Source organism: Leuciscus leuciscus, assembly GCF_965113295.1.
Source record: "Leuciscus leuciscus genome assembly, chromosome: 15".
Classification (NCBI taxonomy): domain Eukaryota; kingdom Metazoa; phylum Chordata; class Actinopteri; order Cypriniformes; family Leuciscidae; genus Leuciscus; species Leuciscus leuciscus.
In genome coordinates, this window is record NC_138739.1 from 35,707,145 (window position 1) to 35,731,944 (window position 24,800).

Consider the following 24,800-nt stretch of genomic DNA (forward strand, 5'->3'; position numbering starts at 1 on the left):
ATTTTTACTTCATTATTTACATCAATTGGATAACGACTGCATTACGCCACTTATTATGGTTTCATTCCAAATAAATGTGATAACATGAAATACTGAGTTGATTTTTTTATTAGCTTATTAAGTCAGCCTAAAGTCAATTCAAGCCACCTAGCAACAAGAAAATGTCTAAATATACAGTAGCCTATTAAAATATTCATCACATGTGAATCCAAATTTATATGGACAAACAAAACTGCTAACTCCAACTTGAGTGAGAAAAATAACAATTCCTTAAGAGTCAAATCCATCACTGCAAAAACCAGAACAGACAACAATATTCTTGTTAACAGTGAAAACACAACTTCAGAGAACAAACCAAGACCAAACTATAACTCAAAAAAAGAAAGAAAAACAATACAGTAAATTACACTACTTCCCTGATGAAACGGTATTTTCATAAGAAATGACACCCAGCCCCAACAGCTCTCCAAATGTGGACAGGCAGTCTAATTTACAAAAAATAAATAATAATTAAAAGATCCATTTTTAAAATATTTCAGATTTCATGGAACTTCTGTTTTTAATGTTTTAAGTTATGATCGTCCAAACATTTTTGAATTGCTAATTTAGTTTTTTCCCCCTGCATTTTCAATTGTAAAACTATGATCATATTGTTCTGAGGAATCTTGCATAAACCTGCATATTTTTATTTTATGACTTTTTGTTTTCAAAAAAATAAAAAAATAATAAAATAAATAAATACAGGCTACAGGCCATGTGATTAAACTCAACTGAAGCACAAACCAAAATTAGACACCAGAAACATGTTCCAGTGGTTTGGCCAGTTCACAACCAGTGATAAACAGAGTCTGTCACCTTTGTCTAGAGTGGAGGGTTAAAGGGATAGTTCACCCAAAAATGAAAATTCTGTCATCATTTACTCACCCTCAAGTTGTTTCAAACCTGTATGAATTTCTTTTTTCTGCTGAACACAAAAGAAGATATTTTGAAAAATGTCGGTAACCAAACAGTTGATGGACCCCATTGACTTCCATAGTAGGAAAAAAAAATACTATGGAAGTCAATGGGGTCCATCAACTGTTTGGTTCCCTTGTGGTGAACTATCCCTTTAACCTTTGACGGCAGTTTCTAAAACCACTTTATTTATGTTTTCTTCACCTCAAATGCAAGTAATTTGTTCAAGCCAACATGTTTTTAAAGCACAAATGAAATGACATTTCATAACATGTTTATTTAGATGTGAAGTGTTGGTCATAAATCATTAGGATGGTCTGATTGTTCTGTAAATCCTCCTTCATCTGTTATTGACTGTAGAAGAGAGAAGCTGCACTCGGTCTGACAAAACCTGCTTCCACTGAGATGCTTCAGCAAGACGGTTTCAGCAAACTGAAGGAGACAAGATGAGAGAGACAAGATATTAATGTTAAACTATAGTTAGCACAGCATAGTTGTAATTATAGATTATTTTCACATGATCTGAAGTACTAACCCACGCTTGCGATTAAAAACAGCAGTGAAGGTGTGAGATGATGGTAAGTTACTGTTTCTATGTATTAAAGGAGACATATCATGCTTTTAAATCGTTCCTTTTTACATATAAATCATACATTTGTGGTCTATATAAAGCGGAACTGCAATGCTTGGGTCTGAATTCCTCATTATTATAGCTCCACAGGCCCCTTTTCTGATGTGCGTCTGAGAGCAACTCGTTTTGGTGCGGTCTCTTTAAATGCAATTGAGACACTTCATACTCCGCCCCCTCTCCAGGTTGTAGCGGTGACACTCGGTTCAACTCCACCCCGTTCGGCTATTTTTGTAGTTTGATAGCAGAGATACGATTATCTAGCGGCACAGAAACTTTTTATTCACACGTTATTAACAAAATGTCAACAACGGAAGACTTGTCCATCCAGCCTTACATGTTCGAGCCAGAGTCGGAGCCGGAGCGAGATGAAAATGAAGACGACGAACCTGCAGAACAACGTCTTCATATGGATGTATCGCAATGGTGTGTTACTGTATTTACACATGAAACTTTGGTCTTCCGACCTTTTACCACCGTGTCGATTTATTTTGATTAATATGTGCGAGGGAGAGAGAGCAAAACAACGCCTAGTTTGGAGACGGTGAAGTCTTGTTTACACTTTCGCCTGGCTCCGAAGAGAGAGAGTGCGCGCGCGCGACCGTGTCTCTCTCTCTGCTCGTTCTTTCAGTTAAACATGCGCCCTGTCACAAGCGCTGCAGTTCATCTACATTAGACGGTGTAATGAAGCGTGTGGGTTACTACATCCAACAACCGAACATTTTACTTACCCTCTCGTAACTTCTGCATCCTTTAGCTTGGACTACAAAATTGCAGCGAGAAATAAAAATGGCGGATTGCTGGAAGTGGAGGGCCGGAAGTCAATGTCCTTATTTGGCAGTTCCGCTGCAAATACTGTGACATAATAGTTGAAAAAACGTCATAGATGACAGAAAAATCTGAACCGGTTGAAAAATATGACCAAAACAGAATATAAAGATATCAACGAAGCACCTGATTGTTATATGCACCTGCATATTACGTACTGCTGTAATATGTCATGCGGCGTCGCGTTATCAACCAGGCAGAACAATCCTCCCATCCACCATAGATAATTTCTCAAATTGCTTATCTAATCTGTCTCAGCTGCTGCCTGAACCCAAACAAACAGATGAACTGGAAGAACTAACTAGCACTATGAGCACCATTCTCTCTAGAACATTGGATGTGGTTGCACCTATTAAATTAAAAAAGGTCAGAGAGAAAAATAAAGCACCATGGTACAACAATACTACGCATGTTTTAAAGAGAGAAACCCGTATTTTAGAGCGTAAATGGAAACAAACTAATTTAGAGGTCTTTAGAATCGCGTGGAAAGACAGTATGTCACGTTATAAAAAGGCCCTAAAAGCGGCCAGGGCTGAGCACCTCCGCAAACTAATAGAAAACAACCAAAACAATCCAAGGTTTTTATTTAACACCGTGGCTAAACTAACAAATAAACAGACGTCACCCGAACAAAATATCCCGTTACAGTTCAGTAGTAATGATTTCATGAACTTCTTCACTGAGAAAATAGAAAGCATCAGAACCACAATTGTAAACGTTCAATCTTCAATCGCGCCTTATAATTCAGCTTCAATTATCACCCCGCAAGAACAATTACAGTGCTTTACAACTATAGAACAAAAAGAGTTAAATAAACTTATCACTTCATCTAAAACAACAACATGTTTATTAGATCCTATACCAACTAAACTACTGAAAGAAGTGTTACCTGTAGTGGAAGAGCCTCTCCTCAATATTATTAACTCGTCTTTATCTTTAGGTCATGTTCCAAGAACATTTAAACTGGCAGTTATAAAACCTCTCATTAAGAAACCACAATTAGATCATAATAATCTAGCAAATTATAGACCCATTTCAAATCTTCCATTTATGTCTAAAATATTAGAAAAAGTGGTGTCCGCTCAACTGGGCTCTTTCTTGCAACAAAATGATATCTATGAAAAGTTTCAGTCTGGATTCAGACCGCATCATAGCACTGAAACTGCGCTCGTTAAAATCACAAATGATTTACTTTTAGCTTCTGACCAAGGCTGTATCTCAATACTAGTTTTACTTGATCTTAGTGCTGCGTTCGATACTATAGATCACACAATACTCTTAGATCGACTACAAAATTATACTGGTGTTCAAGGACAAGCACTAAGCTGGTTCAAATCATACCTATCTGACCGCTACCATTTTGTCTATTTAAATGGAGAAAAATCGATCATAACTCCAGTAAACTATGGAGTGCCGCAGGGATCTGTATTAGGCCCTCTGTTATTTTCAATATATATGATGCCACTTGGAAATATTATAAGGAAACATGGAATTAGTTTCCATTGTTATGCTGATGACACTCAAATATATATTTCATCAAGGCCGGATGAAAACGCTAAATTTTCCAAATTGACAGAGTGTGTTAAAGATATAAAAGATTGGATGACGCATAATTTTCTTTCATTAAATCCAGACAAGACAGAGGTAATACTTATCGGTTCAAAAAAACGCCCACAAAACCTCGCACAATACAACTTTAACATCATAGGATGTCCTGTTACTTTATCCTCTACAGTAAAAGACCTGGGTGTTATACTCGATTGCAACCTGTCTTTTGAAAATCATATTTCATATGTTACAAAAACAGCCTTTTTCCACCTTAGAAACATTGCTAAGCTACGTAATATGCTATCAGTTTCTGATGCAGAAAAGTTAGTTCATGCATTCATGACCTCGAGACTGGATTACTGTAATGCTTTATTAGCTGGTTGTCCTGCATCCTCAATAAACAAGCTACAGTTAGTCCAAAATGCCGCCGCTAGAGTTCTTACGAGATCAAGAAAATATGATCATATAACACCGATCTTATCATCACTGCATCGGTTACCTATAAAGTTCCGTATTAATTACAAGGTATTGCTACTGACTTATAAAGCCCTAAACGGCTTAGCTCCAGTCTATTTAACGGATCTTCTATCGCCCTATAATCCATCGCGCTATTTAAGATCACTAAATTCAAGGCTTTTGGTCATACCTGATGTAATGTATTTGAATTGTCACAATACCTGAGGGCCACTAGAGGGCACCCCCGTGCTGTTGTTTGTTGTTGTTGCAGTGTGCCGAATAAATCAGTCGAACAGTGCAGTCAGATCTCCGGTTTTCCCTCGTGTGTATTCTGAAACACAAATAGAATAATATATGTTATCATAGCATATTGATGCATACATAACATAAATTGGCGACGAGAATAAAGTTCCCACTGCAAATATCGAGTCATCGGCCGAGTAAAAAAAAAAAAAAAAAGGATGGCTACTACGATCATCGGACAGATCGAGGCATTCGACGAGGCAAGAGAACAATGGCCTACGTATGTTGAACGTTTTGAGCACTTTGTGGAGGCAAATGACATTAGTGAAGAGAAAAGAGTGTCAGTTTTTCTCAGTGTAATGGGGGCATCGACTTGGACTGTTGCGTAGTCTAATTGCGCCAGTTAAGCCCGGGACTATGGAATATGAGGAGATTGTGAACACACTTCAAGCACATTTTACCCCCAGGCCCATTGTGATTGCAGAGAGGTTCAAATTTCACAAACGAAATCAAGCAGAAGGGGAAAGTGTCGCACAATATGTGGCGGTGTTAAAGAAACTGGCGGAGCACTGTGAGTTTGGCGACAATCTAAATGACGCACTGCGAGACCGATTCGTGTGTGGGCTGAGTAGCGAATCAGTTCTAAGGAAGCTATTAACTGAATCGGAGCTCACGTATAAAAAGGCTGTGGATATAGCGATGTCAATGGAGGCTGTATCTAGAGAATCACAGCACTTGAGCAACTCATTGAAGGTAAATGCCATGTCTCTGTCATCAGAATCGTCAAGGGAAAAATGTTATAGATGTGAAAAGCCCAACCATATCCAAAATGAGTGCTTTTACAAAGATCAAGTGTGTCACAAGTGTGGGAAGAAAGGCCACATTGCACGAATGTGTAAAGGTAATAAGACAGAGGAGAAAACATTTAAAGCTACAGTAAAGGGAAAAAGTGCAAAATGGAAGGGACAGACAAAGAAAAGACCAATTCACAGAGTGGATGCTAATATGGAAAAGAGTGAGGAAGAGACAAATTCGGACACGGATACCGAACTGACTTTACACAAAGTAACAGTAACATCGCAAAATTCTCCACAGGTGAACAAAATGAAAAGTGAAACTGAGTTAGTGTCATCTGTAATAAAAGCGCAACCAAAAATTGAAGGATTGCCAGTCGATATGGAAGTGGATACTGGAGCGGCGGTCTCTATTATCTCAAGTGAACTGTACAGAGATAAACTGAGTCATGTTCGATTACGCCAGACGAACGTTGTCCTCAAGACGTATACAGGCGAGGTCATCCCACCAGAAGGCGTCATCAAAGTGCGTGTCAAGCTAAACAGACAAAACGTACGTTTACCTTTGTATGTTGTTGCAGGAAATGCAGCTCCTCTGTTGGGACGAGAATGGCTTCGCAGAATCCGTCTAGATTGGCGTGAGATAAGAACTGTAAGAGCAGTGCATCAAGTTAATGAAGGAACATTTGAAAGTCTTCTAAAAAGGTATGCCAAAGTATTCAAAGAAGATTTAGGGACATTCAATGAGTATACAGCGACCTTGAGTCTGAAACCGGGAACCCAACCAAGATTCTTCCAAGATGGTAAGATTCACGTAAATATCTCACCATCACGACCCACAAGGGGATGTTTGTGTACAACAGATTACCCTTCGGTATCACTTCAGCTCCATCGATATTTCAACGAGTCATGGAACAAGTGCTACAAGGGCTACCGGGTGTACATTGTTTTTTGGATGATATCCTGATCACAGGAAAAGATAATGCTCATCACTTAGCTAACCTGGAAGCTGTGTTAAGTCGGCTGGAGAAATGCGGACTTCGTGTGAAAAGAGAGAAGAGTGAGTTTTTCAAAACTTCAGTGGAGTATTTGGGACACGTGATCGACACATCAGGACTTCACAAGTCTCCAGACAAACTGCGCGCCATCGCCGAAGCACCAGCTCCTGTTAATGTTAACCAACTACGATCTTTTTTGGGACTGGTTAATTATTATGCAAGATTTGTGCCAAATATGGCCACAGTTCTTCACCCCCTGAATGCAATGTTACACAAGGAAGTAAAATGGATGTGGTCGCCAGAGTGTGAGAAAGCGTTCCAAGATGCTAAAAATCAGCTGTTAACACCCAGTGTACTCACACATTATGATCCAAGACTCCCAGTTCGTTTGGCCTGTGATGCTTCACCATACGGGGTGGGAGCCGTACTTTCCCACATGATGCCGGATGGGCGGGAAAGGCCCATAGCCTTCGCGTCCCGAACTCTGAGTAAACCTGAGCAAAACTATGCGCAGCTAGAACGTGAAGCGCTAGGAATCATCTTTGGAGTAAGGAAGTTTCATACTTACCTATATGGACGTCACTTCACATTATTAACAGACCATCGTCCGCTTACTACCATACTCCATCCGAACAAAGCAACTCCATCCATGGCTGCTGCAAGACTTCAGAGGTGGGCTCTTCTGCTAGCTGCACACAACTACACCATTCAATATAGAAGTGCTAATGACCATGGGAATGCTGATGGGTTATCGAGATTGCCACTGCCGGTACAGCACAGAGACAAGAAAGACGCAGTGGACACTTACCTCATAAATAAAATGGATGCACTTCCAGTGTGTAGCAGCGACATCAGTAAAGGAACCAGAGCAGATCCGGTCCTCTGTCGGGTGAAAGAGATGGTATCCACTGGATCATTTCCATCTACAAAAGATTCAGAAAATGCACTGAGGCCATACCTCACAAGAAAGGAGGAACTCTCACTGATGCAGGACTGTCTGATGTGGGGACAGCGAGTTATCGTTCCATCAAATCTGAGACAACGAGTGTTAGAGGATTTACACACAGGACATCCAGGTGTAGTAAAAATGAAAGCTCTAGCACGTAGCTATATCTGGTGGCCAAATATTGACTCACAAATTGAAGAGAAATCAAAGACATGCATGTCCTGTCAACAAAATCAAAAATCTCCGTGTCTCTCACCTTTACATCCCTGGGCATGGCCAGAAGCTCCTTGGCAGCGAATTCACATCGACTTTGCTGGTTCATTCGAAGGACGAATGTTTCTGGTAGTTGTTGACGCACACTCAAAATGGCCAGAGGTCCATGTGATGGATTCGACAACTTCCTCCAAGACAATTCAAGTGCTGCGTGGTCTATTCAGTCGCTACGGTATACCTGAAACACTAGTTAGCGACAATGGCCCACAATTTACTTCAGAGGAGTTTGGATGTTTTCTGAAATCAAATGGTGTTAAACACGTCCGCTCTGCACCATTCCACCCAGCCACCAACGGCCTAGCTGAGCGTTTCGTGCAGACCTTTGAACACTCACTTAAAGCATCTAAAGAACCAGTACCATTACAGCAGAGATTAGACTCTTTCTTGTTACAGTACAGGAATACACCACATAGCACAACAAAAGAAGCACCTGCTATGTTATTCTTGCATCGCAGATTGAGGACACGGCTGGATCTACTGAAACCAAGTGTGAAAATGACTGTGGAGCAAGCACAAAAAGTACAATGTTCTCACCGTGCCCTCCATGCCAAACACAGAGACTTCAATGTGGGTGACTCAGTGCTGGTCAGAGATTATCGACGGGGAGAGGAGAAGTGGAAAACCGGTACGGTTTCTTCTCAGTCAGGACCAGTGTCGTACACAGTTCAGGTGGACAGTTCACAAAGCTGGAAAAGACATGCAGATCAAATGTTAGACTGTCATCCAGAAATTACAAAAAGCACAGAACAATTGTCAGCTGAAAATAGTACATCACCAACACTGGATGTTAAGGGGCAAGAATTGTCTTTAACAGCTAATGATACTGAACCAAATGTTCCAGATCAACATGTAACCAAGCTTGTTGAGCCAGTTACTGTTTCTTCCCCAAATGTGAGAAGATTTCCCGTTAGAACCATGTAAACCACCTAACAGACTTGATCTGTAAAATGTGTAAATGTTCTATACACAGTTGTATATGTTAAAAGTGTTACATACTTTTGAGTAAGTAGCGAAGTGAACATTGCAAATAATATTGCTTGAGGGTGGTCTACTAATTGTTGGGTCCTAACTGTTATTTCCTAAGAAATAGAGGTTCTTATGTTAAAAAGAAAAACGGGGTAGACTGAAATAAGGAGGGAGAGATGTAATGTATTTGAATTGTTACAATACCTGAGGGCCACTAGAGGGCACCCCCGTGCTGTTGTTTGTTGTTGTTGCAGTGTGCCGAATAAATCAGTCGAACAGTGCAGTCAGATCTCCGGTTTTCCCTCGTGTGTATTCTGAAACACAAATAGAATAATATATGTTATCATAGCATATTGATGCATACATAACACCTAGGATATCCAGAACCACCAAAGGAGGGAGAGCATTTTTACATTTGGCTCCAAAACTCTGGAATAGTCTTCCTGATACTGTTCGTTGCTCAGACTCGCTCTCCCAGTTTAAAACTAGATTAAAGTCGCATCTCTTCAGCCAGGCATTCATATAATCCTACAGTTCAAACTACAATCCGGCCTCTAGCTCATAAATGCCAGAGGAGAACTGGCCCCCGACTGAGCCTGGGTTCTCCCAAGGTTTTTTTTCTCCATTAGGTCACCTGATGGAGTTTTAGGACACCATTAGGTCACTTGATGGAGTTTTTCGGTTCCTTGCCACTGTTGCCTTTGGCTTGCTCAGTTGGGGATATTTTGGGGATATTTAATTTAATTTTATCAATCAATAAATTCCTCTTGAAACAAACTTTGTTGTATTATTTTAATTTAATACTGTGAAGCTGCTTTGATACAATCTGTATTGTGAAAAGCGCTATACAAATAAACTTGACTTGACTTGACTTGACCTGAAGAGAATAATTTCAGCTTTTCTGTACTTCTAAACACTCCAAATATACAACAAAATGCATTTAAGGGCTAAAAAAGTGGATTTAGCATGATACTGTATGTCCCCTTTAAATGATTGTTCTCACCTGCGTCACATTCACGTCTCCACTGTTACTTTCTTTACATGCTGTAGTTGAGTCTGCAAATCTGTTCACCAAGCCTGAAACAAAAAAGGCAAAAAAACAACAACACAAAAACCTTGCATCACAGTAAGTATATTGTGATTGTCAAAACATTTGGCAACTAAACATTCTGGCCATTCTGAATCCATTCGAAACGTGACTCTCAGTGCATTATGGGTATTCACTAGCCGTTGAGCGTACATCGGTTGTAAACTCGTTATTGCGGTGCATTGTGGGATTGAATGAGTGCAGTCAGTGCACTCGGACAACACTAAAAATGGCCATCCCCTCAAATAGTGCCCTTTTAAAGGGTATAGGGGGCGATTTCAGACACAGCCCTTGTCAATATGTGTTTGACTTCATGCGGCGCTGCACATACCGAATGCCGCATGACATCAAAGTACAGCGAGATCAACTTGAAAGCACAGCTTTTGAATTGCTCTCGCAATTCTTGATGTCATGCGCCAAATGATATGTAGAGCAATAATATGACCAGTGAAAGTAACAGTAGCTCCTACAATACATTTAAACAGGCATTATTTGGCATGAAAATGTAAATTTGCTAAGCCAACAAATTTGTTTCATATTCTTTTGGTTTCTCTGCCCAATATTTGTAACCCTTTCACACGTACGTTTAAAATATTGCAGATGATCCCCCCAGCGTGAGTTAGGGCGACTGTTATTTTAGGACGGATCCCCTTATTATTTCCACGGTGATGCGTCATGCTTGTCACGTGACACACCGCAGCAACAATAGCACTGTACGACAGCACAACGACAAAGATTGTTATTGCACTCCCATAGATAGTGTATATTTTACAAACTCTAAATGTGTTGTATGTGAACTGGGTCAGCCCTATGTTCCCACAGCCCTATGTTCCCACATTTCGAAGAATTTTTTTAACTAAACCCCAGTTACGGGTAGGTTTAGGAGTGGGGTCAGGGGAAGGCCATTTGTGGGAACATAGGGCTGTGGGAACATAGGCGATGACAAGATGGCAAGATGGCACAGATGTCCCCACGTCACAACAGGAGTCCCTTTGTCCCATTTTGATAAGTCAAAAGGGTGTGATAAGACCCTATACAAAGGAATACCACAAGTGACCATTTTTTTTTAAAAAGATAATTTTTTTTATTGTGATAGGATAGTATAGAGTGGACAGGAAGCGAGGTGGGAGAGAGACGGGGGACGGGATCAGGAAAGGTCCACAAACCAGGATTCGAACTTATGCGCCCCAAGCGCAACAGCGCTATATGTCGGTGCGCTGCCCACAAGGCTATCAGTGCCGACACAAGTGACCATTTTGATCAGGATTGTCAGAGGTGAATAGCAAGAATGAGGACATCCACTTCCCACTGATCACAGACTAATCTCATCACCATCTGCCCATTGTTCAGCTCAGCCCTCCATTCCTGAAACCAAGGTGTAAACGACCATATTTAAATGATAATGAGCTTTGCTCACCCCGCCCCTCTGTTCTGTGCTTACACCGTTTGTAATAATAACACAATAACCATAACTCATTGTTCATTATAAACGTGGGATTATGAATTATATTGAGAACGTCGTACATAGAAAACATGCCGTAATGTACTCTGAGTGTAAACAGCCGCATTCATTGTGAAGCGTGCAAACGATTTGCAAAGATTTATATAATGTTAAATATTAATATAAAGGTTAATAAAACGTTACACTCACTTCAGTTATTCTGGAGGTGCAGCAGGAACACGAATAGTTGTATAGGAACAGAATACAGTTATATTTACAGTTATATATACAGTAATACAGAATACAGAATACAGGAACAGTTGTATGTATCACGAATAGGAACAGTGCTCCAACGTTTCAACAATGACCGCGCCGGTCCGCACGGACTATGATTGACAGTTCGCTCACAAGCGAGGGTGGGTCTGTGTTGAAACGCTGCTGTCAATCAACAATCGTGGGAGGGGCTTGATTTTGGAGAGGGGAAAACATGTAAGAAGATAAAATAAAAAAAACACTTGATGGATTTTTATCATTTTATGATGGTTGTGTACAGGCACTGCCAACACTTATTTCAGTACAATCAACTTGTAAAAGTGCATGTACCATTATATGACCCCTTTAATATTTAAGACCATGAATCACAACAGTATATTTAAATGTCTGAAACCTAAATTAAATATTATGTGGTTGAAAACACTGAACAGCCAAAGCGCAAAACCACATTTGAATTTAGCAGTTGATTACGTGATGCACTGAATGTTATAATCACACCTTTGTGCTTGTATGCTCCAGGGACCAGCCAAGACTATCACACCAATCAAAATGAAAAAAAAAAAGAGGAGAAAACAGCTACTCGGTATAGGCAAGTACTAAAAATTAAAGTATCAGTACGTTTCGGTGCACCCCTACTTTCAATGCTTTATCACTATTTTATCTTTATTTTGCACTTTTAATAAACCTGAATTCCAAATATACTTGCATACCATTCTCAATACAACACATAAGTAGCTCGCTTCACAACATCTGCAGCTCTTGTTCCAATTTCTACACACATCTGAGGTGTGGTTGCCATGCATGCAGTCAAAGAACTTCCTATTATGTCAGGCTACACTTACAAAACAAATGTCAATTACATAAAAAAAAAAAAAAGTTTAAACCAGTCTTTTAAATTATATGACAAAATCATGCATCAGAAGTGAAAGGGAAGTGGGCAGTGAAATAAAACATGAGCATGAGTAATGTTTTACTAAAAAAACTTTGCAAAAACAACGACAATTTAGTAATACATTATAGTGACGCAGTAATACAGTAATACATCTGTCCCTCTGAATTTCTTTTTATTGATGACTCTTGAAACTGGATAGTGTGTAACACACTTAGGATTTTGGCAGTTTTACAGCAGCATACGTGCAGTCGACTTGACTGGGCCTGAACGTTTTACGCACCTTTGAGAAGTTCACGTCAGCATACTGAAAGAGCAATGAGGAAAATAGTATTACAAATTGTAAAAAAGAAAACACATTGCAGTTGTCTTGTACACTCTTGAAAATTAAGGTACCAAAAAGTGGGGATTTGCAGTGATTCCATAGAAGAGCCATTTTTGTTCCCCTAAGAATCTTTCAATGAACAATTCCTAAAATATATATTTTTTCTTAGTGTGAAGAACATGTACAAATTCTAAAGAACACTTTTCAACCCTAAAGAACATTTTCTGTGATGAAATTATTGCATGGATGTTAAAGGTTCTTCATGGAACCATCAACTCTTCATTTTAAAGTGTAATAGAGAAAATTAATCTACAAGTACCAAGTTTTTTGTTTTCTTGTTTTTTGGAAATGAGAGATGTCACATGTATTTACCAGTGGTTGGTGTGATTCTGGAGGTTGAACAACTCGTGTTTGCTGTAGATCAGTGGTATGAAGTTCTTGTAATCGTCCTCCAGGTATTTTATTTCCAACAGCAAACACCTTTAATAGCCCTAACGGTGAATTCAGTTTAGTAACAAAATATGTGACACAATCTCAACAAATTAGAACTTAAAGGGGACATACAGTAACACACACACACAGTTTCCGCCAATCTCATGTTAATCTTGAGTACCTATAGAGTAGTATTGCATCCTTCATATCTCTGAAGAGTCTTTAGTTTAATCAGATTTATAAAATACAGATACAGATACAGCTGTAGCGCTTCTTTCCAAAAACAGCCAAGCTCCTAAAGGGGTGCCGTGGGTCACGCACAATACATCATCGCATTATAACTAGATAACTTTTGATTCACTATACGTTCGTGTTGTTTACATTATATGCACTTGCGCACTGATTGGTAACAAAACACAGACATTTGATGCAGCCTTACTTGCCGCATGTGGTTCCGACTCATGACCATCTTTCAGTTTCAAAGGATCTGCAAATCCAGCGTCGAACTGGGCCTTGTTTATAAAACATTCGTCACCGACTGTCCCATGTCTGAAAAATGCAGAAGCGCAGTGCCCTGAACGCACACTAAACGCACATGCCTTGTCCAAATACACACACTTGTGGTCTTTGCACTTGACCACTTTTTGCATGCACAATTCCTCTGTTTGGCCCAAGTGTTCAAGTAGGTGTAAAGACTGCAAGTGTGTGTAGAACTTTTGATTACTCGATGGGAAACAAAAATGCAATTGTTTACAGAGCTTTTATTTATTACATTTTCAATACTTTGCATTTTAAAATAAACTTCTACATGTCTGTTCAGTAGTCGCTATGTAACTAACAGAAGACAAATTTTTTTAATTTTGGTACTTCTTAAGTGATAAAAACAATTGCAAATGTTGTACAAAATAGGCCTACACATACCATACTCATCTTTGCACCAATAAAATGTGCAGCACTTTAACATAATGCATGATGGGATACGCTTAGCTTAGGAGCGGTATTCAAGATAGTGTGCATTAAGGGCACTGCACTTTGGCATTTTTGAGACACGGAACAGTCTTGCACACTTACTCCCTGTCGCGTGCACGCGCTCTCAAGTGGCCAAGACCGCAAGTTTGGGTATTTGGACAAGGCAACACTATCCGAGGCTAAGGCCTGGTTCACACCGGACGCAGAAGCGACGCGGAACGGAGGCCGCTTCCTTTCGGCGCCCATGTTAACCTATGGTGTCGTTCACACCAGACCCGCGCCATGAAGCGCCAGTTTCGGCGTCTGGTCTATTTTTTGCGCGAGCCGCGAGTGATCCGCGTCAATTCCGGCAGGAAGTCACACCAAGAAACACGAGACAATCCGGTCAATTGTCAAAATATAAGCAATTTTCAAATTAAAATACCGCGAGTGACAACTGCGAAGCAATAGATATAGGGCAAGGGCTCTCCTCCTGTCTACTCGCACTGGGAAACAGGAAGAGGAAAATAGATTTAATAAATTTGAAGAGAGGATGTATATTTCAACGGTATATCTACACTACTACTGTCTACCATATTCTCTCTCTGGCTGCGTGTGTGTCTCGACAACGGATTAATTTTTAAAAAAGTGTACAAACAATAGGTTACTGTCGTAACCCCGGTTCTCTGAAACATCGAGTGGAGAGATCCACCTATGGGAAGGGCATCCGTACCTGACCTCTGCAGAAGCATCCAATTGCACCAAGTCTGGCTAGACAGACAGAAGCGCGCAGCCAATGCCAGGTAAGGCCACACCCCTTTACCTAAGGCATATAGCTGTCAGGCGCGCTGCTATTCCTCAGTAAGTATATTCGCTTCTCGTGCGGCAAGCGGGGCGAAGCTGGTGGATCTCTCCACTCGATGTTTCAGAGAACCGGGGTTACGACAGTAACCTATTGTTCTCTTTCATCATCTCGTTTCGAGATCCACCTATGGGAGAGACATGGACAGCTCCCCGATTGCCCAATACACTCACAGTGAGGTTCTGAAGGCTAGAGAAGGACGGTCACCTCAGAGAGGCGGTGCCTGACACGTCCCACAAACATGACCCTGCAAGGGTGACGCCACGCTAAACTGCTGTGGACAAGCAGGGCATGAAACATGCATGAGACCCATACATGATAATGGCCCCCGCACCACCAATGCACATAGCTAAACCCAAGAAGGAATGCGAATGCTTGGTGACAGGAATGAACATGGCCAGCCGGCCCATTCACTCTTCGTTGGTTAACCCAACGGGGCTGTGGGAAAGGGCTAAGAGGACCCTACCCCTAGGACCGAATGTGCCACCGAGGTTCTGGTGACATCCAACCGGTAGTAACGCTCAAAGGTATGAGGAGAGGCCCAGCTGGCAGCGGAGCAGATGTCTTGCAGTGGCACTCCCCTGAACAAAGCCCAAGAGGCGGCTAAGCCCCTTGTAGAATGAGCTCTGATGCCCCCTGGGGGCTGCACTCCCTTTGCTTCATAAGCCATAGTATAGCGTCCACAAGCCAATGTGAGAGGCATTGCTTTGAAATGGGACTCCCCTTGTGCGGGGGAGCCCTTGAAACAAAGAGCTGGTCGCTCTTGCGGAAAGCACTGGTCCTGGTCATACATGCTTGCAGAGCGCGACCGGGACACAGAGCATTCAGCCCCTGATCCTCCGAGGAGGCAAAGGGTGGAGGGTGAAAAGCGGATAGCTCCAAAACCTCCGAAGTGAACACAGGGAAGCATTTCGGCATGAAGGCCGGGTTAGGCTTAAGGGAAACCTTATCTCCACTTAAGGAGAATTTGGCGCACGAGGGTTGAACCGAGAGTGCATGTAGCTCACTGACCCGTTTAGCAGATGCCAAGGCCGAGAGCAAAGCTGTCTTGAGGGACAGCAGCTTAAGGGAAATACTTCCCAGAGGCTCAAAAGGATAAAGAGACCGCGCTTCCAGCACCATGGAGAGGTCCTACCCTGGAACAGATCTCCTGATGACCGGCAAAGAGCGGCGTGCACCCTTCATAAAACTGCGGGTTAGAGGGTGCTGCCTGACGGTGGAGCCCTCAAAACCCACATGACAGGCTGAAAACGCAGCCAGGTAGACCTTAATGGTGGAAAAGGACCTGCCTCTTTCCATGAGGTCTTGCAGGAAACACAAAATATCAGGCACCGAGCACTGATAAGATGTGAGACCACGCCCATCACACCACCCTAGGAACACTTGCCACTTCCAGCCATAACGGGATCGTGTGGAAACGGCCCTGGCATTCTGAGTGGTGGCGATTACACGCGGCGGGAGCCCCAGTGCATTTAGGTTCGTCCTCTCACAGGCCAGGCCCAGAGAGTCACCCTGTCCGGGTGGGGGTGGTAAATCTCCCCGTTGGCTTGGGACAGTATGTCCGTGCGAGGGGGGAGGCGCCATGGCTCGGCGTACAACAGAGGGATTATCTCTGCCAGCCACGGGGCTATGAGCCACCTGGGTGCTATCAGAATGAGAGACAGGCCGTGCTCTCTCACCCTGGCCAGTGTGAAAATATCAGGCACAGGGGAGGAAAAGCATACAGCAGCACTTTGGGCCATGGGTGGGCCAGTGCGTCTGCCCTGAGGGGCGCGTCCACGTCCTTTAGTCGAGAAGAACATAGGACAATGGTGGTTTTCGCGTGAGGCGAAAAGATCTACGGCTGCCTGTCTAAATCTCATCCATAACATCTCCACTATCTGCGGGTGAAGACGCCAATCCCCTTAGATTGGGTTTCCCCTCGATAGCAGATCCGCGCCTCTGTTCAGAATGCTCGAACATGAGTCACGCGTAATGACAGAAAAACCCGTCTGCTCCACACCAACAGCCTGTAAGCTAAAGCGTGGAGTTTCGACGAGCGCATGCCGCCCTGACGGTTGATATAAGCCACTGCCGTGGTATTATCGCACCGTACTAGAACGGGATGTCCCTGCAGGCGAGGCAGAAAATGATTCAGAGCTTTCCAAATGGTAAAAGCTCTAAATAGTTAATGTGCGCTGAACGTAGTCTGCTCAGCCACAGACCGTTCACCATTCTGCCTTCCTGGGTGGTTCCCCAGCCTGTTAAGGACGCATCTGTCGTCACAACTTTCCGCATCGTAACCGTCCCAAGGGGGTTCCCCGAGCGTAAAGTTCTCGCTCTCCCAATGGCGCAGGGCCGCCGAGCAGGCGCGCGTCACTGTTACCGAGCGGCAGAGATCGCGAATCGGGCTGAAATGTAGTGACAAAACCCATTTCGTGAACGCTCTCATTCTCAGGAGACCCAACGGCACAACTTGGATAGATGAAGCCATGAGACCCTGCAGCCTGAGGCATGTGCGATATTGTACTCTCGCCCCTTCTCTGAACTGAGACAGACAGTTCATCAGAGAGCGAACGCGCTCTTGAGAGAGACGCGCTCGCAAGGAGACTGAGTTCAATTCCAAGCCCAGGAAAAAGACATTCTGACTGGGAGTCAGATTGTTTTTGCTCGCATTCACCTTGAACACGAGGGATGTGATGTGCGCGAGCACCCGGCCGGTGTCCAGCGACACCTTCTCCTTCGATTTGGCTATGATGAACCAATCGTATATGTAATTCAGAATTCTCAGCCCTGATAGTCTCAGGGGCGCCACGCCCGCCTCCGCACACAGACAGAAAGTTCGGGGACTCAAATTTCGCCCGAACGGAAGAACTGTGAATTCGTAACAAATGCCTTGGTAGGCGAGACGAAGATATTTCCTGTGTGGAGGGTAGATACTTATGTGAAAGAAAGCATCTTTCAGATCGACTGATGTGAACCAGTCGTTCTGCTTTATGGCACGGGCGAGAGAGCCTTGTGTCACATTCTGAAATTGTATTTCCTCAAATGTTTGTTCAACATTCGAAGGTCCATATAGGGCGGGGGGCACCACGCCTTTTGGAAACATAAAAATACCAGGAATAAAAACCATGGTTTATAAGATTGGGTGGCACCATCTGAATCGCTCCCTTGTTTAGGAGGGAGGAAATTTCCTCTTTCAGAATGTGTGAGGCATTTTCTTCTGTGTGAGAAGAGAGAACGCCGTTGAAAAGTGGAGGTTTTATTGCAAACTGCAGCCTGTAACCCTAGGTTACGGTACGCAAAACCCACTCGGGCGCTGAAATGGCTTGCCAAGCCGCTTCGTGACTCGAGAGCGCCCCCGCTCGGGCCGGAGCGGGGGTGTATGGGCCCAGCTGGTTCATTCGTGATGCAAAGGTGCCATCTAGTGGGCACACTAGAGGCGACATGCAGGGGTTCGGAGGGATTTCCTCCCTCTGCAGTGAGAAGTTTTCTCTGCGGAGAGAGGTCTTCTCTCCAAAACGAATTCATTTGATTCGTAACTTTGTGTGTTTTGTGTTGGGCAAACACTGGGGCCGGAGCCTTTATTGACAGAGTGAGGGGAACATAGTGTGGTGTCCACTGTGCTAAACTTTCCCTCACAAGGCCTGAAAGTGGGCGGAAAACACACATATCTCCTGAACACATGAACTGGGCAGTCTTAAGTGCAGGCAGAAAAATAATATCCGCGGAGAGAGATATTCTCTCTGTAACGGATTTATTTAATTTGTATGTTTTAAAGTGTTATTTAGTTATGTGTGTGTTTTGTGTTGGGGAACACAGGGGCCGAAGCCTTCCACACACAACGTCCACTAAAAACACACTGCAGGCAGAAAAATAATATCCCCGGAGAGAGATACTCTCTCTGTAACGGATTTATTTAATTCGTTTGTTTTAAAGTGTTATTTAGTTATGTGTGTGTTTTGTGTTGGGGAACACAGGGGCCGAAGCCTTCCACACACAATGTCCACTAAAAACACATGGCTGGGCAGCCGCAACTGAGCTGTGTGAGCCCAGCTAGTTGATTTGTGAGGCAATGGAGCCCTCTTGTGGACGGACTCAGGGCGACATGCATGGGATCAGAGAGATTTGCTCTCTATGTTGGCAGATATATAAATCTGCACGAATTCATTTGATTCGTTTGTTAAATGTGTTGTTTAGTAATGTGTGTGTTTTGTGTTGGGAAACACTGGGGCCGAAGCCTTTAATAACTGGCTGAGGGGAACCAAGTGCGTGCAGTGTGGTAACACTGCTACGTACTTTTCCTCACGACAGCCCCGCTTGGGGGGGGGGGGGGGGGGGGGGGAGACACACACACACAACGTCCACTAAACGTCCTCGTGGCCCGTGAACGCGGGCTCGATACTCCCAACGGTCGAACAACAGGCAGGCCGCTTGCGTTCGGGGCCGCCTTCCTAGGAAGGCATAAATTGAAAGCCTCAACACGTAATCGTAACACATCAAGGCCCGTGAGACCGTGTTAACAGTCTAGCGGGACGCTCCAGTTTTAAGAGTTGTTTCCTCAGACTGGGCGGTGGTCTCAGCGCTTACCCGTCGTAAATATTCCTATCCTGGTCGGTGGCGCTCTGTGGAGCTGGCCACACAATGTTGAGACGAACGGCCGCTCGCTCACAAACTTCCAGGAGGATGGACTGAGGCAAAGCCGCGTGAGCGCTAGCCTAGGGAACGCTAAAAGGACCGCGTCATCCCCGTCGCCGGAACCGGCCGGTTCGTCAACGAGAGTGAGGTTTTCTCGCGAAGATGTCCTCTTCAGGGAATGCGGATTGGGCTGATGTCAGCTCAAATATTTAGAGAGGTGGCGCTCCGGGAGTCCCCCGGTAGTGCGTCATCATCACAGTGTCCCCCATCCGAGTCAGAAAGGCCGAGCACGGCGCGCTGGGTCGTGCAACTAAAAGCCGGCTTAGTAAAAAGCTACATGTGCAGCAATTACAATGACCGCAATTCTCCGGGTTCTCCAAAGCTTCTTGAGCGTGTTAAGCTCAAGCAAACAGCGCAGAACGAGAGGGTCCTTAGCGGCGATTATTAGAGCACCACACGCGGCCGGGCAGGCTCGTCGTGATAGGCTGTTCCCCGGAGAAGCGGCTGTTTAGACGGTCACATAGCCATGGGTGGGCTAGGGGTGAAGAACTCGGAAAAATCCGTGGCGGGCAGCCATGTAAGGAGGAGCAGGTGAAGGACAGCGAGAGCGCGGGCGGCTCCGGATGCAAAAAACACAGCGGATAGGCTGAAGAAACGACTGTCACTCACGTCTGGCGGAGGCTGATCTGGCGATATGTCCTCCTGAAGACTCGAAAGTGAGCAGCGTAACGTTAATCCAACCGAACTGTGTAAGTGCAGAGATCGCGAGAAGCGAATGTCAACTGAGGAATAGCAGCGCGCCTGACAGCTATATGCCTTAGGTAAGGGGGTGTGGCCTTACCTGGCATTGGCTGCGCGTTTCTGTCTGTCTAGCCAGACTTGGTGCAATTGGATGCTTCTGCAGAGGTCAGGTACGGATGCCCTTCCCATAGGTGGATCTCGAAACGAGATGATGAAAGAGAACTTCTTGGTTACAGAAACATGGTGTATTCATTTTATGAGGTTATTTACTTACCCATGATGTAAAAAATAGCTCTGAATAAACAACAACTGAGCAAAAGCGCTTGTCGACCTCCGCGAAGAATACGCGTCTGGTGTGAACAGGCGTAAGAGTAGGCTATCCCATCATGCATTAGGTTTGGAAAATCGCGTGCCCCGAAATTGCAAGGAAAACATTACACTGTACGTTTAATTAATTCAATATTACATGTAATTTGGTAGTAAAACAAATTGTTAAAATGTAATTGCAAAGATGAGTACTGTTACATGTAAGCAGGGATGAAGAGAGGTGTGAATCCAGTTGCAGCAGTATTTATTGAAAATTAAAACAAAGATAATCCAACTAGAGGGTTGAAACATGAAACATGAAACATGAAACATGAAACATGAAACATGAAACAGCTTCACACAACATGCCAAGACAACAACCAACAAACCAAGACTGAAACACTTGGGTATATATACACTCAAGGGGAGATTGGCAAACAAGACAGAACTGGGAACAATCAGGAACTAATCAACAAGAAAAACTACAAAGGACTACAAAACATGGAGCAAGACAGGAAATAACATAAAAGTCCAGGAACGCACAAGACAGGGGAACACAGGTTGGAATCATCACAAGTACGCCACACACACACACACACACACACACACACACACACACACACACACACACACACACACACACACACACACACACACACACACACACACACACACACACACACACACACACACACACACACACAGTATATATATATATATACATACATATATGTGTGTGTGTGTGTATTTTTTACAACATTTGCAACTGCTTTTTATCACTTAATTAGAAGTACCACAATTGTAAATTGTGCCTTCTGTTACATAGCGACTACTAAACAGACATGTAGACGTTTATTTTAAAATGCTAAGTATTGAAAATCGAAATAAAGCTCTGTAAACCCTGCAATACTATAAGTGTGTCCCACCGGGTAATCAAAAGTTCAACACACACTTGCAGTCTTCAAGCCCACTTGAACACTTGGGCCAAATACAGGAAATACATCATGTGAGTAGACAAGTGGTCAAGTGCAAAGACCGCAAGTGTGGGTATTTGGAAAGGCCCATATACGAACCCTAAAGGAGTGTATTATTTGGCAAAGAAATACTCTTTGAAAGATTTTTTTAAACTTTGGCCATGTTTAGCGTGTGAATCCAACTCTTTAACAGTGTAAATAAGTCAGAATGCATGCATACAATAGCATTAGACATCCCCTTTAACCAATCCACTGTAGAAGCTTATTATATTTGTATTTTTATGGAGTCACACTGTTGTACCTTAAGTTTAGGAAAACAAACTCACCAATAACCACAATGACCAGAACAGCATTCAGCAGAGCAGAGATGATAGTAAATGTCCTCCATGGTGTCTGATTCTGCTGAATGTCCTTCACTGCGGTGTGATTCTGCTGAACGCACTTCACCTCTGTGTGATTCTGACACTCAGTTAACTCGGTTAATTGAGTTGGGGCTGTAAATAAAAAGCTGTTTAGAGCAACTATTGAGAATCTTAAGTGTCTAAAAAAAAGTATGCAATGGATAACAAGTATGAAGCGATAACTGAAAGATCACTCACCAGTGATGTGCAGTCTGGTGCCGCCGCTGAATTCTGTTCTGTCTGAGTTCATGCAGTAATAAACACCTAACTCATTGATAGTAATGTTATTTATGATCAGCCGATTCGATTGCATAGAATATCTCTGTTTAAATATTTTGTTGAAGTAAAACGGTGTTGGTGGGTTTGACAAGGAGCGTAATATCACAACCGGAGGATCTGGTAGATTCAGCAACAGCCATGTCACCTCTTCTAAACCAAGTTCACAGTTTATAGTCACAGTTTGACCCAAATCTGTGAACTGTGTCGTCAAAGTATCTGCAGCTTGACAGCATATAAGTAAATCTGCAGGAAATAAACAATCATACACATAAAAATATTAGGTGTATTCTTGAAAATGAAATTATTAGGCTGTTAAAACATCAAATACACAGTGACATGTTTACAAAGTATATAAAAAGATATTTATAATTTGTAATACTCACAGAGTGGAAGTTGCATAATCCTCATTTTGTTAGCAGAGCACTTCATGATGCAGTCTTGTTTGTTTCACACCTCTTTGGAGATGAACTTCACCTCAGACTAAGAGTTTCATTTTACTCACATCAAGAGGAAGTTAAAGTCAAGTTTAGACTGACCACAAGTGCAGTCTTTTATTCTATACGTTCATACACTTAGATAATGTATATAATCTCTTGCCTTGCTAAAAGTATGAATCTCATGTATAACTGTAATAACAATAACAAACTTTATTTTATATTGTACCTTAAAAGCAGCTTCTCAAGGCACTTTACACAATAAAAAATACAAAGAGAAAAATAAATAAAAATACAAAGATAGAAATACAAAGCTTAAAAAGAAGAAAAAAGAAGAACACACTGGAATACAAAATAATTAAAACCAATCAAGAAAAAGTTAAGCTAACCAGCTTGAGAGGAGCACAAATGACGCTTAGGAATTTATATAGTTAAGAGCGCAGACAGATACTGAGGGGCAAGACCATGCAGTGCCTGATATGTGAGCATAAGGATTTTAAAATCCTGAACAATGACCGGGAGCCAATTCAGTATTGGAGCGATGTTCATTTCTCCTGACTCCAGTCAAGATCCTAGCAGCAGAATTTTGCTCGCATTGCAATTTGTTGAGTGTGGTTTTATGAACCCCAGCAAGAAGTGCATTACAGTTGTCAATGTGGGAAAAAACTAAAGTATTGATAAGCCTTTCAGTCACAGGAAAAAATAGCATAGATCTAGCAATATTTCTGAGATGAAAAAAGGAATTCTTTACAGTATATTGCACATGTGGGTCAAAAGACAAACTCAAATCAAATATAGAAGTGATAATTAAGCCTAAGTGATCTTAAGAGCAATCCAAGAGGAAATGTATAAATGCTAAAAAGCAAAGGGCCTAAAGCTGAACCCTGAGGGACACCAGTAGTGACAGAGCCAATCTCAGACCTGAAACCACTCATAAAAACAAACTGCCGGTCTCAGAAACACCAAAGACAGTTTCGAGTCGGTTAAGTGAGAGGCTGTGATTGACGGTATCAAAAGCACCGCTAAGATCAAGAAGGATAAGGATGGAGAGAGAACCAGAATCTGAAGCTATTAACAGATCATTGGTGTCCTTGACCAAAGCTGTCTCTGTGATATGGAGTTTACGAAAACCAGACTGAGGGGCTCCAAAAGATTATTAACAGTAAGATGATTGTGTAGTTGCAAAGCCACAACTCGTTCTAGTGTTTTTGCCAGAAAGGGAAGGTTTGATAAGGGGCGATAATTATTTAAATTGTCCAAATCAACATTATGCTTTTTTGGAACAGGTGTTACAGCAGCAGTTTTCAATGCGGCTCGTACAACATCAGTGCATAGAGAGCCGTTAATGATGCTGAGAACATCCGAACACATAGAGTTAAAACAAGATTTGAATAAGCTTGTATAGGGAAGGGATCAAGCGAGCAAGTGGTGGCTTTCATATGTGACACCTTCCTAGTAAGCAACTCTGACTCAATTTGAGGAAAAAATAGTAAAAGATGTGCCAGAGAAACTAGGCAAGCAGAGTGTTGAAGAGGAAACAGGTGTAGCATGATTTAGGTTATGGACATTGTCAATTTTAGAACTGAAAAAATTAAGGAGATTATTACACAACTGATTTGAAACAGGCAGAGAGGTGCCAATGTTAACTTTGAGGAGTCTGTATAGTCTATGACATGTACTGTATATTCGGTTTTGGTTTGGTTTTATTGTTTCTGTTCCCTGCATGTGTCTGTTGACTTAGGGTACGTTTACATGACAACGATGTACTAAAAACTGAAAAGTTTTTGCTTTTTTTTTTTTTTGCGTACAGACGAAAACATTGTAAAAATTATCCCGTTCACAAGGATCCACGAAAATGACTAAAAAAGCTGAATTATTCATGCCAGGCCAGTAGATGGCGATGCCACTTTGTAAAGAAACACTACGCGCCTATAGACTGAGCGCGTTATACACATGCGCATGACATCACCGCTTTCACAAATTCGGGTTTTTGTAGATGACACCGTTACACGAAGGCGATAATGGTATCGTTTTAAAAACACTGCACTTTGAAACCCGTTTTCAAAAGCTTGCGTTTTTTAGGCCCCCAAAATGCTGTTGTCATGCAAATGAACGACCAAAACACATACAAAGTTTTCCGTTTTAAGTTGAAAATGG

At 42.6% G+C, this 24,800-nt stretch overlaps 1 protein-coding gene and 1 long non-coding RNA gene across 9 annotated transcripts in view; both read right to left on the bottom strand.

Annotated features, from left to right (window-relative positions):
• Nucleotides 1-24,800, bottom strand: part of LOC309475255 — a 239,290-nt gene that overhangs the window by 193,686 nt on the left and 20,804 nt on the right. The gene's annotated exons all lie outside the window — the stretch shown is intronic.
• LOC309475203 (uncharacterized protein) lies at nt 873-22,889 on the bottom strand. Of its 8 annotated transcripts, none has more exons than XR_014197541.1 (14): nt 22,593-22,879; nt 22,129-22,452; nt 21,856-22,023; nt 13,022-13,140; nt 12,608-12,631; nt 9,638-9,711; nt 8,839-8,948; nt 8,203-8,354; nt 7,652-7,854; nt 7,258-7,372; nt 6,810-7,138; nt 6,015-6,079; nt 4,636-4,745; nt 873-1,386 (listed from the first exon to the last, which is right to left on the bottom strand). XR_014197541.1 is itself a non-coding variant. In XM_082137906.1 (6 exons), exons 1-6 carry the CDS (start codon nt 22,636-22,638, stop codon nt 12,151-12,153), a joined length of 798 nt encoding a protein of 265 aa, XP_081994032.1. In that variant the 5' UTR covers nt 22,639-22,883; the 3' UTR covers nt 10,780-12,150. The 8 variants fall into 8 exon arrangements, 2 of the variants coding, with proteins under 2 accessions (XP_081994033.1, XP_081994032.1); XR_014197542.1 differs by having other exon boundaries at nt 6,810-7,148; XR_014197543.1 differs by having other exon boundaries at nt 6,015-6,101; nt 6,810-7,148.

Bases quoted from the DNA above. Each gene is read 5' to 3' on its own strand.
- LOC309475203 (XM_082137906.1), bottom strand. From the start codon at position 22,638: ATGAAGTGCTCTGCTAACAAAATGAGGATTATGCAACTTCCACTCT. The intron at 22,453-22,592 runs GTGAGTATTACA...TATTTCCTGCAG, and splicing joins GATTATGCAACTTCCACTCT to ATTTACTTATATGCTGTCAA. The intron at 12,268-12,607 runs GTGCGTAAAACG...TTGTAAGTGTAG, and splicing joins CTGACGTGAACTTCTCAAAG to CCTGACATAATAGGAAGTTC.